This window comes from Phalacrocorax aristotelis, chromosome 10 (assembly GCF_949628215.1).
Source record: "Phalacrocorax aristotelis chromosome 10, bGulAri2.1, whole genome shotgun sequence".
NCBI lineage: Eukaryota > Metazoa > Chordata > Aves > Suliformes > Phalacrocoracidae > Phalacrocorax > Phalacrocorax aristotelis.
The window spans coordinates 872,931-889,212 of NC_134285.1; the positions used below are offsets into that span (position 1 = coordinate 872,931).

Consider the following 16,282-nt stretch of genomic DNA (forward strand, 5'->3'; position numbering starts at 1 on the left):
CGTGCAGAGCGAGCACGCATTGGCGAGAACGGAATCAAAAGCCACCACGTTAATTTAATAATTAAAAGGTCATCATCCAAAAGAGGAAAAAAACATCCCAATCTCCTGATCAGGAATATTTTTAGCAGAACCACACGCGTGACACAGTACACAGGGAGAAAGTCCCCCGCTCCGAGCAGCTCGCTCGGCCTGGCAGGACACGGGGGCAGCAAAGAGGGCAGCAGCTATAATATACATAGCATATTATATATATGTATTTATTTATATAAATATACCCTCCCCACAGTATTTGTCGGGGGCCTGTGTAGTCGTAGCTGTAGGTACCCCAATTGCAAGGCCCTCTCCAAGAAGAGGCCGATCCCTTGAAAGAGCCATGCTGATATCAGAAACAGCATCACTTTCTGTCCACATGGTCAGAATGTGAACGCTGATAAAAGTGTCTCTCTTCCAGCCTGCAAACCAGGCTATTTGCATGAGATGAAAGCAGAAGGACGGACCAAGTCTGTATTTGGTTCCTCTCCCAGACAAACTGGCTTATGCTTAGTGCGGGTATGTACAGACCTGGAAACATCATGGTGACACCTGCCTGGTCTAAAGCCCAGCTCATCTGATCAAAGATAATCATGTTGAGATCAAAAAATACACGTCTAGGACAACGACACGTGCTGCCTACGCCATCTGAGTCCATGGGCTGGCTGCGGTGTCATTTCTGCCTTGTATTAGCTAGACAGTGCTTTGTGTATTCTTCCACATACTTCTTTGGGTCCCAAAGTCACCATCATCTCGGCAACGCTCGGTCCTTGCTGAAAACACAGAAGAAGTCATTGTACAAATGGAAACTTACACTTTTCAGCACATGTTTATGCGTCATCATGGCGGAAACGATAGAGCGATTAGCTATCAGATTGCTGTTAGACCAAGGGTAGGGGTTTTACGAGCAATCTCAAAACAAGGGTTTGGATTTCTTTTTCCCTCCTGAAGTAAAACAGTAAGAATGGTCAAGCTGCCCCAGAAGGATCGATGCCAGAGCCTAAGCCAGGATAAGGCTTTGAAGAACTTTTGTAAAACTTGTTTTTGAACTTTGTAAAAGCAGATTGTGCAGAAAATCCTGGTTTTGCCCAAAACCTACAACCTTGTCAACACTCCCTATGGCTGGTCCAGAGGTTTCTCTACCTTCAGTTTTGTGACCAGCACGTTCGTGCTTTGACAACTTCTGCCATTCTGAAACTTTCAGAACAGCCTTTTACTTCCAGAAGTGCTGTGTATCGGCACATTCGCTCGTAACAGAAACTGATGTCACTTCTTGTAAGATGTCCAAATACCAGTATTTTGCTATCAGAGAGAAGATTGCTGTTTAAAAAGAAAAAAAAAAATTAAGGTCCCAGTTTCAGAATTTTTGTTTTTTACCTGCTGCCCACTGAGAGCCAAGCGAAGGAGCTTCATCATGCTGCTGTACTTGGTGTCTTTGGTTTGCTTCTGGAGGCTTCTCAGGTCTTTGTTCAACTCCTCCACAGTCAAAACAGCTGCCTGCCTTGCCATGAGCCTTTAGGAAAGAAGATGTCCTCACAGTCTGGGGACGTACAAAACACAGGATTCCTCGGCAGAAATGACTAATGACTTCGGTGACTGCCAGCTAACTCAGACTGGTTTTGCAAAGTCTTCTGGCAATAGCAGCAGTTCAAGGTAAACTTTCCTGCCCTTCTCCCCTGCCCTGTGCCAGGGCACTCCCTCTGCTCGCTGCAGCGCTGGTCGGGTACACGGCTGCCCTCCTAAGCTGGCGGGTGGGAGTGCTTTACCTCCACGCTGCTGCTGAGACTCTGCTTTGCAAAACCGTAGCTTTACTTCAACAGCACCAGAAGCAGAGTTTCTTCAGGAAAGCAAGCATCAAGTTTAAATTACAAAATTATGCCAAGGACCTGGAAAACCCACCAAAAGCACTAATTCTAACTTCTTTTTTTAGTAATATGAGTTTTAGAGATGCGGGAGCCTTCGCTGATACTACTCAGCTGTAGGTAGCACTATTACCCCTCTGGGACAGCGAGTACTCTGACATTTAAATTACCATCACTTGGATGCAGTTACCACTCAGCTGTAGCAAATGACTGAGGGCAACCAGCTCTACAGACAGCTGGAACCAGTGGCTCTATTTGCAGAATCTGCCACCTTAATTGCTCCCAAAACTGGTTTTCATGGCTCATTTTAGTCCAGAGGTGAGGTCTGAACTGGAAAGGCAACTAACATACCACCCCGTCTAGCTGCAAGGCGTGGAGTAGCAGAGGGATGTGGGGCAGCTGTGAAACTCATTGGCAAAACCCCACAAAACTCACAGGCACAGAAGGAAGGTCCTAGGCTGGGCAGACTGCCTGCCATCCCAGCAGGCAGAACTGCAGGCTGCTGGCTGGAGACAAAGAAATGGAAGCAGGAAAAGCCCAACAGGGATGAGCTCTTCAGAAGTGACAGTGATTCTGGCCGGACACAAACTGGGTTCATTCCAGAGACCCAGAAGTCTCACCACATAACCTGAACACGTTGACCAGAACCACCTTGTGCTTCTCCAGTTCGGTACTACAGCAGACAAAAGCACGGGCGATCAGGTGGCACAGGAAAACCCCGCTAACACCCCTGCGTTGTAAGTGGCACGCTGGCACACAAAATCCGCTGTGCCTGGGGCTTTACTAAATCCAGACGTGATGATTCTTGCTTGAGAGCACGATGCGATCTTTCCCGCTGGCAAGCTGCTTTTCCATTAAAACCCCAGAATTTCTCACAAGTTATTAACTACAGCACATTCCAGAGTAAAGCAAATTAAATAAGAACTATGAGCATGTCCAACATCAACACAGCAGCCAAGGCAGTGCTCTGGGGTGGGCAGGTGGGTGCGTACAGAGCTGGGAAGAGACACTTACCCTAAGACTAGTTTTCCTATTTCATCTACTTCTGCAGAAATAGTTTGTAGCTGCTCTCGGGATACCGAGGGCCTAACCCATAAGTAAGAGTAATCAGATGACACCAGGTTCTTCAGGAGGCTTATGTGACCCTGGAGAAAGAAAGCAGATCTGTCAGGGCTGAGGGTTAAGCTGCGGGGGAGCAAACACATCCTGCCAAGACTTCACAAAGAGTTAAAGAGGGTCTAAACACACCACTGCCTCGCACTCCGTACTGCTCAGAGGAAATGTGAATTGCTGACATTTAGGCAGCAGTTTTTCACACTCATAACCACCTGGTGTGAGCAGGGACACAGAAGCAGCCCAAAGGGCCACGGCTGTACCCATGCAGCAGAGCCACGTGCGTGTTAGCCCGGGGAAGTGGCTTGCCACGTTCATGCTGCCTTTCAAGAGACAGTGGGAAGCCACATGAGTCACTGTCCTGCTGCCACAGTGAAGCCTTCGTGCTGGAACAGTCAGGTCTCTTCCTGCCCTTATAAAGAAGGCTTTATTCTTCATGAGGAAGCCCCCAGATACTACAGTAGCGTCCCAGGGGCAGACTGGGAAACAGCTGGGCTCATCCTCCTTCCTGGCATTGGGAAGAGCCACAATATCTTCTGTCCCCTTCACAGCCAGCACTGAGCCCCTTCACCGAGACCAGGGCTCCCAACACACCAACCCCACTAGTTTAACCACCGAGAGCTTCATCCACCCCTGCGAAGAGGTCGCTTTGACTTTGCCACCAAAGCACAGAGCAGCGGCAAAGCAGAAGCACCTCACGCTGCCCAGTCAGCACAACCTAGAGGCGAGTGGTCTCCTGGCACGAGGGGTCCCGCGTGCTGGACCTTCCCACCACAAGCCAGCCACATCCTGGGCTACGGGAGGAGAAGCACGGCTTGGAGGTTTTCAACACTCATCTAGACAAAGCCACAGCTGACCTGATCCAGCACTACTGACAGTCCTGCTCTGAGCGTGAATCGGAGAGGTCTTCCGAGAAAATCCTACAACTCCACGATTTGCTTCCACAGCAGGGACGTGGCCTCCCTCTGCCAAGGGAGCCCTCTGCTGGCTCGGCAAAGTACGGGTGAGCTTACAACTCTGCAAAGACCACCAAGACATTCACCATGCCCATTCCTACGGGTCAGCTACCTATATCCATCGATTTTGGCAGTCAGCATGCACACAATCACCTGAGCTGGCAGCGACAGCCATCTGCAGGCTGCGGCGCTTCAGAGCTCAGATCAAAGCACTGCCCAGGACTCAGATGAGGCTTCACCCAGGGATCCCACAAAACCTCAGCTCCCCAAAACAGTGACACAATGCTATCACTGCTCATACTTTTCTCAGCAGGAGGACTCGCTCCACATACTCCTTCTCTAGAACCTCTTGATCCACTTGTTGATCCCCATAGACACGCTCCACCAGCAACTGCAACTCTCTAATTAGCTTCTGTCGCAGCCCTTCATTCTCGATATGACGGGTGAGGTGAATCCTGTAACAAAGAAGAAAACTGCTTTTGGACTGCTTTGGGTTAAATTGCATCGAATCATCCCAACCTCACAAATTTTCCAATTAAAGCTGTTAGAAAAGCAACATTAAACCCCGACAGACACCTACAAAAAGCCTTAAGCGCCAACGCACAACAGTGAACAAAAGGTGTGCTAACTCTCAGCAGCACAACATCCCCATGGCACAAGAGTGTGCTTGCAGAAGTACCCTCTGGAAGTGTTGCCTCTTTTTAGATGCTATTTTGAATCTGAACCTAAGACCTTGCATCCTCCTAGCTATGCACCATCTGCCCAGGTTTTTACAGTGCACCCGACACCAGTCTCCAAGCACAGGACGGGAGAGGTGACAGGAATGGTGTAAGCAGGAACTTCTACTTTGCTGTAGTGCAGCGAAAAAGCCGCTGCACTGGGACCACACTTGATCCAATAAACAAAATCACCAGACAATGCCGAGCGCTAGGAATAAATTCTCACGATGTACAGATTATTAAGTTTTAAAGTTACCACTGATATTTATACCTGTTGAATTCTGGGAGTTGTTCCAGATCCAGGAGGGCAGAATGGGTCGTAACTCTGCCGATTTCAAACTGCGAGGTCAGCTCCTCCAAAGTCCTCCCCATCTGTTTCTCTGCAAAGTAACCCAACAAGGGAATGACAGGCGTTCATTCTCCCGCAGAGAACTAGCGTCACTGTGTTTCAGCGCATGCCTCAGGCTCAGGGCCGGGGCAGCAGCGCACCCAAGCAAGAATTGACACAGGAGAGCCACTTCTCGCAGTGCTAGCAGCCAACAGGGACATACCCTGGCCAACAGGAGGGAACTTGTATCAGGCATGCACGGGAAGCTGCCCTCTCCCTAAGAGCAGGTTCTGCCAACTACTGCGAGGAACTGGAAACCGGGACTCTCTGCTTGGCTCTATTACCTTCCTCAGCGGAACACCCCTTGCATCAGTCAGCCAAAAAGAAGTAACACTCAGCCAGGAGGCTTCGCTGCCCAAGAAAGATTTCATTCCCAGGCAGAGTTCCCAAAACCGAAGTAAATTTGTGATCCCCACAAAGCAGGAGCAACAAAAGGAGACATTGACTCAACTTTTCATGGTCTTTCAGGTTAAACGAGAAGTGTGACAGATGTCATACACGACACCGCAATTATTAGCCACAGAATACAAGTTTTCCCAAGAGTTCGCAGACAGTTTCTTCACCTTGAGATGAACGTTGTCCCAAGTGGGAACCCATTAAGCATCAGACTCAATTTAAATGGCTGCACGGAGGCAGAAAGATTCCCACCATTGCAGCACACCACCTGGTCTTTCACAGGAGCTCTGCAGAAGCCCTGGTGGCATTTCAGTGATGGAGTGGTCGCCTGACACCCGTTTCCTGACCCCTTCAAACACTGTCAAAGTTCTCAGCTATTAAAATGAACCTAACCCATTCCCCAAAGCCAGCATCAAGAAATGTCCTAGCAAGTACCAGGCCTGTTGCCATTACCCGCAAATCCAGAGCCACAGTTGGTTATGATGTCCAGCAGAGCCTCTGGCAAGTAGCCATCCCGAGCAAAACACTCCACAAAGATGTCACCCTGCCTTTTCGACAGCTTGCCGCCGTCTTTGTTCAGAAGCAGCGGGAGGTGACCAAACTGAGGGGGATCCCAGCCAAAGGCTTTGTAGAGAAGGAGGTGCTTGGACGTCGAAGTAAGCCACTCGGTTCCCCGCAGAACGTGGCTGATGCCCATGTAATGGTCATCCACCACATTTGCCAGGTGGTAAGTGGGGAAGCCATCCCCCTTGAGAATCACTGGGTCGCCCTCCACGTCAGCCACTTCATGCTTGTTCCAGCCATAGACCAGGTCCTGAAAGGGTTCCACCCCCCTCTCCAGCCGGAAGCGCACTGCCCAGTCGAGGCCCCGTGACAGCTTCTCAGACACTTCCACGGGCGTCAGGTGCCGACACCGGTTGTCGTATCTTTGAGGAAGGAGAACGAAGGTCTCGACTCAATAGAGGCCAACACCATCAGCCACTTCTACATTCCCCAAACTCTAAAGCGATCCCTGAATTTTAGCTGTAACCTGACCACTGCACATCCAGTCAAACTGCCTCATCTCTGGAGGTCGCTCCCCGAAGCCCCTATGGGTTACGCTGGCTTCTTTCTCTACAGGCAGTGAGATTACAATCCTATCAGCACACACGCATGTTGTAAGTTTTTGGAAGTGTGCAGCACAGGGAACCCCACAGGGCACAAGGAATCCCTACCGCGGGGTCTGCTGGTTCCGCAAAGCCTCCTTCTTCAGCAGCTCCAGGCGCTGAGGGGTACAAAAGCAGCGGTACGCCGCGCCGCTCTCCAAAAGTGCATCGCTGGCTCTCCTGTAAAGGTCAAGTCTGTGTGACTGCTGGTAGGGTCCAAAGGAACCACCACGGCGAGGACTCTCATCAGGCGGAATACCTGAAATATCAGTATGACGGCACTTAGAAAGCCCGTAAAAGGCAGCGTGAAACCCACCATCAGAGCACACTGAATGGAGATGAAACAGCAAGGTCCTGGAGAGCGTCCAGAGAGGGTTTCTGCTCCAGGGCAGCCAGCTAACGGCACCTGTCTGGGACAGGAGGCAGGATTCCCCTGGACTCAGAAGATAAACAGCTGCCAACGTCTTCAGAATTTACAGTACTGTGTGTGAAGCAACAAGGAAAAAGTAAAAAAAAAACCACCTAAACCTAGTAAGTAGTTGAGCAGCTGATACGCTGCTTAGAGCAAAATGCAGCCAGGTGTACACGTGCAAAGCACTGTCCGCCCTTTTTGTAGTGAAGAACACTCAAACCACAAAAATACAGTGGAGACCTTACCTGATTATTTTACTTACTCCAAAGTTATTACTCAACTGGCAAAGTCCTAGTCCCTTGAAGTTTACCTGCCCGTTAACAGCAGCACCTGTGGCATCCGGCTCTAACTTTATCAAAACTCTGTATTCTAAAATTACCCTTGCTTCTAGTTCTTAAGCTCAGAAAGCAGCAGAGGATTCGAAATGAGAAGTGACACCTCCGGATCCCCTTCAGCAAATGCTCTGTACGCAATTTATCAATTTTCAGCGAGGTCTGTCAGCTCCAGGTTCTGACCTTTCCATCGTGTCTCTCGTGCACAGCCTCTGTTACAACTGCACGTTGGGCCACTGTCACAGATTTGGGTCTTTCTGCGTGTCAGACAACACAGCCAAGAGAAACCATGCTGGCTCTGTTATTTCTGCTACAGAACATACCTCCAGGAGGCCTTTCCCAATGCCCAGCTGTAGAAATAACTATGTTTTGACTAACTAATCATCTGAAGCACTGCACAGCTTGCTATCGTGCAAAAGACTCTCAATTTGGGTGCTGTTAATCCCTAAAAAGAGTCTTCCAGCAAGTAAAAAAATGAAAGATGTTTGTAAATACCTGCCCAATCCAGCATATCTTCTATTCCTTCTGCAGCTCCGGGCACCACTCGATTTTGATCCGTATCCTCCACTCTCAAAATAAAGGTCCCTTGGTGTTTTTTGGCAAACATGTAATTGTACAAAGCGGTCCGAAGGCCACCCAAATGCAGAAAACCTGTTATCACGTGGAAATCAGAGGAGACCACAGTAATTTAGACCCAATAAAGAGGCTTTAAGACGCGAGCTGGAGGAGCAGCGCTACCCGCGACGGGAGCCGCTGCTGCGGGCTGCCGGGTGCGGGGGGCTGCCGCAGGGCACCCACCGGCTTGGCGGCCCTCGCTGCGGGGCTACCGCTCACTGCCCTCCCAGAGCGTGCTCCCCGAAGCGGCCCGCAGAGCGCCCGCAAGCCGGCCGTGCGGGGAACGCCGCGGCCTGTCCCGGGGGCACCCGGCGCCGCCCGCAGCCGCCTCGCAGCGTGTTTGTGCCCGCACCAACCGGAAGGGCCCGGCCCGACCCGGCGGCTCCCAGCGGGTGGGGGGGGGCGGGGCCTTGGGGACCCTCGCCCCTGCACGCGCTCCTCAAATGTCTAAATTCACGTTTTCCGACCCAAAGTGGCGCCGGCACCGGCCCCGCCCCCGCCCGCAGCGGGGCACGCCCCCACCCCCCCGGGGCGGGGGGTTACCTGTGGGGCTGGGCCCGAACCGCACCCGCGGCCCCGCCGGTGCCGGTGCCGGCGCCGGCCCCCGCTGCGGCCCCGCCGCGCCCCGCGCCGCCCGCAGCGCTCGCGCCATCCCGCCGCGCCGCACACGTGGCCGCGGGCGCTGCTTCCGCCCGAGCGCCCCCAGCCAATCCCCTGGCCCGCAGCCGGCGGCGGGGGGCGGGGCGTACGGTACAGGCGGCACCGCCCTCCCGCTGCCGCCGTGCGGGGCCCCGGCAGCGCGGGAACCGGCGGGCAGGGCCTCGGCGCCCCGAGGGGCTGGGCCACCCGCGTCCCCACGCAGCGTGGCCTGCGGGGCCCGCCCCGCCCACGGGGCCGGGAGGGGCGGTCGGTCGGGGGCGGGCTACGGGAGCCGGCGCGGCCCAGCGGGGAGCGGCGGGCGTTTCCCGGCGTGCCCCGCGGCAGATTGTACACAATCATCATGGCCGCCGCCGCCGCCTCCGCCGCCGCCGATGGTAGGAGCCCGCCGTGCCGGCGGCGGGGCGGTGGCGGGGAGGCGGCGGGGCGGGGCGGGGCGGGGCGGGGAGCCGGCCGCGGGCAGGGCGGCGGGCGGCGCTCCGGGCGGGGGGCGGGGGTAGGCGGGCGGGCCGGCCGCGGCAGTCTCCCGCCGGCCCGGCGCTTCCTGTCCGCTCGCCCGCAGGTGCCGAGGAGCCGGGCATGGAGGCGGGGGCGCAGGAGCTGCCGCTGGGCTGCGGCGGGGAGGGCGGCTCGCCGGCGGCGGGGAGGTCTCCGGGGGGCGAGGAGCGCCGGGACCCCCCGCAGGCGTCTGTCAGCAACGGCGGCGACGCGGAGGGCGGGAAGGAGCTGGTGGAGCTCAAGGTTATCTGGAACAAGAACAAGTACGACGTGAAGTTTTGCCTGGACAGCACGGGGGCCGAGCTGAAGCAGAAGATCCACTCGCTCACAGGTGTGTCAGGGCCGCCGCCGCCTCCCCAGCCCGCGCCTCCCCTCCCCGCTCCCCGGCCGCCTCGTAACCGCTGTGCTTGCCTCTTAGGCCTTCCCCCTGCTATGCAGAAAGTTATGTTCAAGGGACTTCTACCAGAGGAGAAAACGTTGCGGGAAATCAAAGTAACAAACGGAGCGAAAATTATGGTTGTTGGCTCTACTATCAATGACGTTTTAGCGGTAAATACGCCCAAAGAAGCTGCTCAACAGGAGGTCAAAGCTGAAGAAAACAAAAAGGAGCCACTTTGCAGACAGAAGGTTGTTGATGTCTCAGTAATTCCTGGCATGGGGGAGCTGTAGGGTTTACATGGGTCTCTCGTAATGCTCTGCACCCACCTCTGGGTCCCGCTCCTCCTTGGAGCAGGCTGGGATTTCTTTTCTGGCAGCTGAGCGATAGGAGAAGGGCTCTGTGCAGAGGGGGTCTAGCGGCGGAAAAATGTTTACCCTAGCAAAGGCTGCGGCTTTGCAAGACGCCCCTTGTGCTGGTGCTAGGTACAGCCTAGCATTTCAGGCAAGAAACAGTAAATAATAGAAATATTTCATGTGTGTTAGCTCAAACGCAGTCTAAATTAATTATATCTGAAAACTAACTAGTTTTTGTTGGCATAAAAGAGCTTGATCTCCAAAAACTGCCTTTAAAATGACCACCAAGAGAGCAGTTCCTTCAGCTGCCCCAGCACTGAGGGAAACATGGATCTTGAACACTCCACTGGCATCTTGAAGCTCTGCCTGCGAGTAGGGAGTGAAGCACAGTGCAGTGAGGCTTCCTTTGGCAGCAGCACCGCAGTGTAGTGGGGCTGATAAAGGATTTTCAGCTCAAGGTGTTACCAGCCCCGTACCTTCCTCAAAATAAACTTGATAAAAAACTAAATAGTGCATCACTGAACTGCAACCTTTATGAAACATGCTTTTGTTTTTTCTATAATTTATCATAGTTCACGTTCACTCTAAGTTCCATCATTGTTTAAAGGTACCCAGCAACTTACAAGCTGTGAGCATGGTTTTCTTAGTTACTGCTGCTCTAATCTGTTCTGGTTTGTTGCTGTGTTGCGGTATGTTGCACTGTCAAATGCGGAGGGTTTTCTGCCGTTCACTGGGTGTAACACTTGACTGTTAAAGGTGTCTTGCCAAATGCCAACTATGTGATTCAGCATGTACAATATTAAAGTGGGACTCAGGGGTCTTTAATTTTATGTAGATATATATTTCTGTATAGAAGGGATGTTACCCTTTGCATTATACGGGGGTTTTACTCATTTGTATAATTTCTTTAGACTGTTGTAGAAAGTGCTCAGTTAACTTTGACAATTAACCGTTTCCTGCGTGATAAATGACTGTGAATAGTCCTTAACTGTCTCTTAGTGCGATTGGGATACGGTTAAGGGTGCAGCTGGAAGTCAATTGAAAAGCTCTGTTGCGTTTCTGTAAATTCTAATTTCTGTTTTTATATTGTAGCAACACAGAAAAGTATTGGATAAAGGAAAACCTGATGATGTGATGCCTTCTGTTAAAGGTGTTCAGGTAAGTAAATGAGTACTTGAGAAATCGTCATAATCGGGGGAGAGAGACATCCCTTGTGTTTTGAGACATTTCTTTGCTGGTTCAGTCGTTCCTTGCTATCGTAGTAGAAAACTGGAAAGATGGGTCATCCTTATGCTTAAGAAGTTAAGAGGATATAGCTTTTCTTCTTAAAGTCCTTCACCTTACTGTGTTGCCTCTTTGTAGGAGCGCCTGCCAACAGTGCCATTATCTGGCATGTACAACAAGTCAGGGGGGAAAGTAAGACTGACCTTTAAACTTGAGCAAGACCAGCTATGGATTGGTACAAAAGGTGAGCAACTCTAAAACTCTGAGGTGAATAATTGGTAACTGGGCTACAAGTGAATTGCGTGACTGCCGTGGTTTAACCGCAGCCGGCAGCTCAGCTCCACGCAGCTGCTCGCTCACTCCCCCGTGGTGGAAGGGGGGAGAGAATCTGAAGGGTAGAAGTGGGAAAATTTGTGGGTTGAGATGAAGACAGTTTAACAGGTAAAGCAAAAGCTGTGTGTGCAAGCAAAGCAAAACAAGGAATTCCTTCACTCCTTCCCAGGGAGGGGTGGGTGCTCAGCCATCCCCAGGACAGCAGGGCTCCATCACGTGTAACGGTGACTTGGGAAGATACTCGCCATCACTCTGAATGCCCCCATCCCCCTTTCTTTTCCCCTCAGCTCTATATCCTCCTCGTGCCCGCCTCAGGCTCTCGCTGGTGGGGTGGGGTGAGGAGCAGAAAAGGCCTTGGTTTTGTGTAAGCACTGCTCAGTAGGAATGAAAACATCCCTGGGTTATCAGTGTTATTCTCATACTAAATCCAAAACACAGCATTGTACCAGCTACTAGGGAGACAATTAACTCTATCCCAGCCAGAATCAGGACAGTGACCTAGAAATAGTTTCTGCTGTCTCTAAATTGTGTTTCGGGAATAATGTCGGTATTGCAATACTTCAAAACTAAATTTTGCTTCCTCTTCTCAAATGCCATCCTCCCAGATCAGTGAATGTTACTTGATATTTTACTTCTGTTCTTGAAAAACTCGAGTTCAGTTGTGCCAGTAGTCTAACATTCCAGTCTGCTATTCATAGCTCCAAATGTAAATTATAACATTTGGCATTTCTAGCATATCTCTAAAAGCACTTCATAAACATTGGTTTGATGCCAACATCACGTAGAGGCTCAATGACTTGGCTAAGACTCAAAAGGGAGTCTTAGGACCGGCATTGAACCTAGGAGTGCTGGCATCTCTGCCGGTATCTGTCCTTCCAACCAGGATTAGTTGAGTGTCTTGTTTCAGGGATGTTCAGCTGCAGAAATGATGGCATGTGTTGCTGTGCAGAGGAATCGGTTTGCCACCTCGAGTGGTGCCAGGAGGAGCTGAATGTGCTGTGGTGATAACGTGCGTTGCTGAGGATGTCTCAGATAACCCCCTGCCTCCAAAGGAAGCTGGGCTCCTTTAGTTTGACCAGGATGGGGCAATATTATAGTGATGAGCAAGAGGGATAGAAGTGCTTGCTCACTGTCCCTGTAAAGTAACCTAACTGCATGGTAACATTAGCTTTGGGTGGCACCTCCAGCTGCTTTGCTATTTCCAAAGTAAGCAGAAATCTTGAAAGTTTGTGACCTTTCCTTTGTAGGACAGACTTGACTGAAGGCTTCTCTAGCTTTAAAACCTCTGTTGGTACCAGTTGTGGTGATTTTTCTCCTGGGCCAAGTGATGGAGCAAGACATTGGGGTTTTTTTCCCCCTCTATAGGTTGGGCAGCCAGATCTTTTTGTTACTGATAATGTGTTCTAAATACATGCTTAGTATTTAGGTAATTCATCTTCTTCCTTCACCTTCTAAACGAGTTCCAAGTTTAGTATTTCTGAAGTGTCCTGGATGAGTGTTTCTTAAGCTGTGAAATTTGATTCTTTTCCTAGTCATCTGTCTCTCATGTAACCTGTTTCCCTACTTCCCAAAATTAGCAGCAGCTTGCTTCCTCTAGGGAATAGTTGTAATTGCTGGGTGTTGTTGGGGGAAACTCATTCCTGCTCCGAGAAGTTCACGGCAGATGCCAGCACGTAAGGGCTAGAATAAAACCAGCTGGGTGTTAACGCAATTTTTCACTTGCTGCTCCTGGAAAGTTGAAACTGATTCTTCCCCCACGCAGCCTCCCTGTGCTTCGCAGGCCACTTGGTACGTTTTTGTAGTCTAAGCTTTGCTATAGGCAGATGTTTCTCAGTTGCTCTGTGTCACTCCCATAGAGGCTTTGATAATATGGATTTGTCTAAAGCTGAGATACCTTGAAGAGTAATTGATTCGCGGGATGCTAGAGGAGTGCAGAGTTAAGATTTTAATGAGTGAATGTCGTGAGTCTGAGTGGGGTAGTTCAGGGCCAGCTTAGTTACAGCACTGAGGGAGAGAATATTTGTCTTTACATCACTAAGTTTATCTCCCTGCGTGCCTTTTTTAGGTGGGTGCTTTTTATTTTGATCACACAAATCAGTTAGATGTGTCTAAGGAACTCATTGTCCAGTTTCTCTGTGTGGAGTGTTTACGGTTTTCTGTCTTATATCCAAGAAGATAATTTTAGGCTGACACCGAAAGCTGGAACTGAAAGGAAGGATCTTGGAGTTAAGTGTTCAGAAAGAAGTGAGGGCAGAACTGAGAGAGCAGAACCGCCGCGAACCATATACTTTGTCATTCTTGTTGGTGACCGCTGGCTGGCTGGCATTCCTCTGTCGTGTAATTGCAGTCTTTTTTTTTTTTTTTCCTTCTCTTTTTGTTTCTTTCCCTCTGTATTCCTTCCCTGTGCTTTTATAGTAACGGTTGAACACTGCCTCGGCAAAACCAGGGCTAGGCTTTCAAAGAGTTAGTTAGCCTACCTTCGTTCAGGTTTCAGCCTTGCCCCTTCCGCGGAGCTTGGTATAATCCCCGGTAGTCAGTCCTGAGTGTTCCTGCAGCTGGACCAGCTGTCACTGGCGAATGACGCTGCTGGTCCCAGTGGAGTTCCTTATGTGGAAACATGAAATAAAGCCAGGGTTTTCCCACCACTCAGTTTAGGCCCGAATCACGTACGCTGAAGTACTTTGTGTGATGCAGAGACACAAAATATGAACAACTGTGTGATCCAGTTTTGGGTTCCTTTAAAGTTTTAGCGTGCCCGCTGTGGGGTCACACGGTGATGTGGAAGACGGACAGGTATCCAAAGGTCACCCGCAGAGGAGACTGCTGACATGAGGAGCTTTTGGAAGTAATGGGGGTGGTATTTGAAATTAATGTGAAATGCTACTTCCTCACACATCGGAAATAATATTTTTATCAATTTTAATGTAGAGAGAACAGAAAAGTTACCCATGGGGTCCATTAAAAATGTGGTGAGTGAACCTATTGAAGGACATGAGGATTACCACATGATGGTGAGTAATGTCTCTACTTTAATAATATCCAGAGTAATTACTTCATGCAAATACATAGAAGTGAGGCTCTTAGTGTGGAGCGAGTTGGAGATGGATGGTAACGCCAGCCTCCTCTGTTGTGGAAGATGGGAATGTGGACGTGGTCTGCTGCCACAGTGTAAATATTTGGGGTGGTATATTGAGTATCTGCTACTCTGTGGAAATCTGGGCTGATTTCACACAAACATTTGAGTGCTTAAGCGTTATTTTGTATCTTCTGTCTTGTGACACTGATAAAACAGTAAAAATGCTAAAGTAAATGCTAAGTAAATAAAGTAAATGCTAAGTAAAAATGTAATACAGCTCATGATTTCTTCATGTTAGTGATATTTTCCTATATCTAGTTTTATTTCTACTTCCTGTTGTATTTATATAAACAGCAGGCCTTGCTGGAGGTTAAAAAAAATACTGATTTGATGCTGTAATATTTTTTTTCCCCCCACATGTAATTTTCTGAAAAACTGGTATTGGGTCTAGAAAAGTGACACATTTAAGAAGAGCACTGTACTAATTCTACTGAGTTTTTGGCTGTTGCTCTTAATGTAGGGGGGGGGGTTTTGAGGTCTTTCTTTCCAAAGTACGGTAACTAACTTTTAATGCTGAAGTAAGTTCCTTATAAAAGTCTGTTTCCTTCTTTAGGGGAAGAATGGGGAAATATTACACCTTAGAATTATTGTCTGCAGGAGGGCGCCGACCTAGTCTTTGGCCAAACACTTGAGTTTTGATCACCTGTGTAAGAAAATGTCCTCTTCAGAATATGCTGCAATAAACTCTTATCCTAAAGCAAGGATAGAGGTTATTGGTGTGCCATGGTGCTCCCCTCCTACTTATACTGACATAAGTTGAGAATAGGACATTATGTCTAGAAGTAAAATTCTGTGACATTTTATGACTGAAAACATGGTCATTGTCTTATTTAGTGCCCACGTGGCTTCTCAGCTCTGTGCGTTCCGGGCATTTCTATAGAGACTTTGAGATACGCTTCAGATTCTCTCTTCCAGAATAATTTCCTCATGTTCTTGAAACTGGCCAAGAGTTTTCGTTGCCGCTATGGTATCGTAACAGGAAAGAGCAATTCGTTTTAATTGGTACTTTGCAGTTCTTGTTTCTCTGAGGAATGGATTTTTCTTTTTTAATTGCTTACCAAATATCTGTAGCGCGCACCAAGCGTTTGAAGGAGGCGGTAGGTATAACGGGCTTGTTTGATTTTTGCAGTGGACAAGCTGTGTCTGTCCGCTGGTGTAGGCTGTGCTGTTTCCCGTTTGTAAACGTTGTCGTTTTTAACTTTGCAGGCGTTTCAGCTGGGCCCAACAGAAGCGTCTTACTACTGGGTCTATTGGGTACCAACTCAATATGTTGATGCAATCAAAGACACGGTGCTGGGGAAGTGGCAGTATTTTTGAAAGCACGCTCACCTCTGGCACAGGAAAATGACACAAAGCTAAGGACACTGCTGGGAGAGGCCTCCAACATCCCTGGATGTGATAGTCCTGGAACTTATTAATAAAATATGATAAATGAGGCATTGATGGAAGCCAGAGGTGATGTTCTTTCACCATTAGTTTACTTCTAACTTAAAAAGTTTCACCATCCCTTTTCTGCAGTCAGCTTCAACCATATTTAAAGCAAATACAATGGAAATCAATAAATCTTAATTCACAAAATATTGTGTGTAATACACTTAAATCTGCTGAGAGTTGATCTTCCAATTTAGTTTTAAAAAGAAAATATTACAATGTATTATTGAGGATTTTTTACATGGTTTGAACAAAAATATTTTCATAATCTTTCAGTTACGAGCATTAGACTTAATTTAGTTA

General features: G+C 49.4%; 2 protein-coding genes across 3 annotated transcripts; one reads left to right on the forward strand and one right to left on the reverse strand.

Moving 5' to 3' along the window:
• Positions 1-34: 34 nt before the first annotated feature.
• On the reverse strand, positions 35-8,718 carry EARS2 (glutamyl-tRNA synthetase 2, mitochondrial). Of its 2 annotated transcripts, none has more exons than XM_075104554.1 (9): positions 8,512-8,718; positions 7,849-8,004; positions 6,679-6,868; positions 5,918-6,390; positions 4,952-5,060; positions 4,263-4,416; positions 2,907-3,037; positions 1,408-1,543; positions 35-803 (listed from the first exon to the last, which is right to left on the reverse strand). In XM_075104554.1, exons 1-9 carry the CDS (start codon positions 8,618-8,620, stop codon positions 720-722), a joined length of 1,542 nt encoding a protein of 513 aa, XP_074960655.1. In that variant the 5' UTR covers positions 8,621-8,718; the 3' UTR covers positions 35-719. The 2 variants fall into 2 exon arrangements, with proteins under 2 accessions (XP_074960655.1, XP_074960656.1); XM_075104555.1 differs by lacking the exon at positions 8,512-8,718 and adding an exon at positions 8,152-8,325.
• A 33-nt stretch (positions 8,719-8,751) lies between these two features.
• On the forward strand, positions 8,752-15,989 carry UBFD1 (ubiquitin family domain containing 1). Its single transcript, XM_075104556.1, has 7 exons — positions 8,752-9,002; positions 9,188-9,454; positions 9,542-9,750; positions 10,948-11,013; positions 11,218-11,323; positions 14,341-14,423; positions 15,755-15,989. The coding sequence occupies exons 1-7, from the start codon at positions 8,969-8,971 to the stop codon at positions 15,863-15,865; spliced, it is 876 nt and encodes a 291-aa protein (XP_074960657.1). The 5' UTR covers positions 8,752-8,968; the 3' UTR covers positions 15,866-15,989.
• The last annotated feature ends 293 nt before the right edge of the window (positions 15,990-16,282 follow it).

Bases quoted from the DNA above. Each gene is read 5' to 3' on its own strand.
- EARS2 (XM_075104554.1), bottom strand. From the start codon at position 8,620: ATGGCGCGAGCGCTGCGGGCGGCGCGGGGCGCGGCGGGGCCGCAGCGG. The intron at 6,869-7,848 runs GTATTTACAAAC...CTGATATTTCAG, and splicing joins AGATATGCTGGATTGGGCAG to GTATTCCGCCTGATGAGAGT. The intron at 5,061-5,917 runs GTAATGGCAACA...GTTACTTTGCAG, and splicing joins CTGTGGCTCTGGATTTGCGG to AGAAACAGATGGGGAGGACT.
- UBFD1 (XM_075104556.1), top strand. From the start codon at position 8,969: ATGGCCGCCGCCGCCGCCTCCGCCGCCGCCGATG. The intron at 11,014-11,217 runs GTAAGTAAATGA...GCCTCTTTGTAG, and splicing joins CTTCTGTTAAAGGTGTTCAG to GAGCGCCTGCCAACAGTGCC. The intron at 14,424-15,754 runs GTGAGTAATGTC...TTAACTTTGCAG, and splicing joins ATGAGGATTACCACATGATG to GCGTTTCAGCTGGGCCCAAC.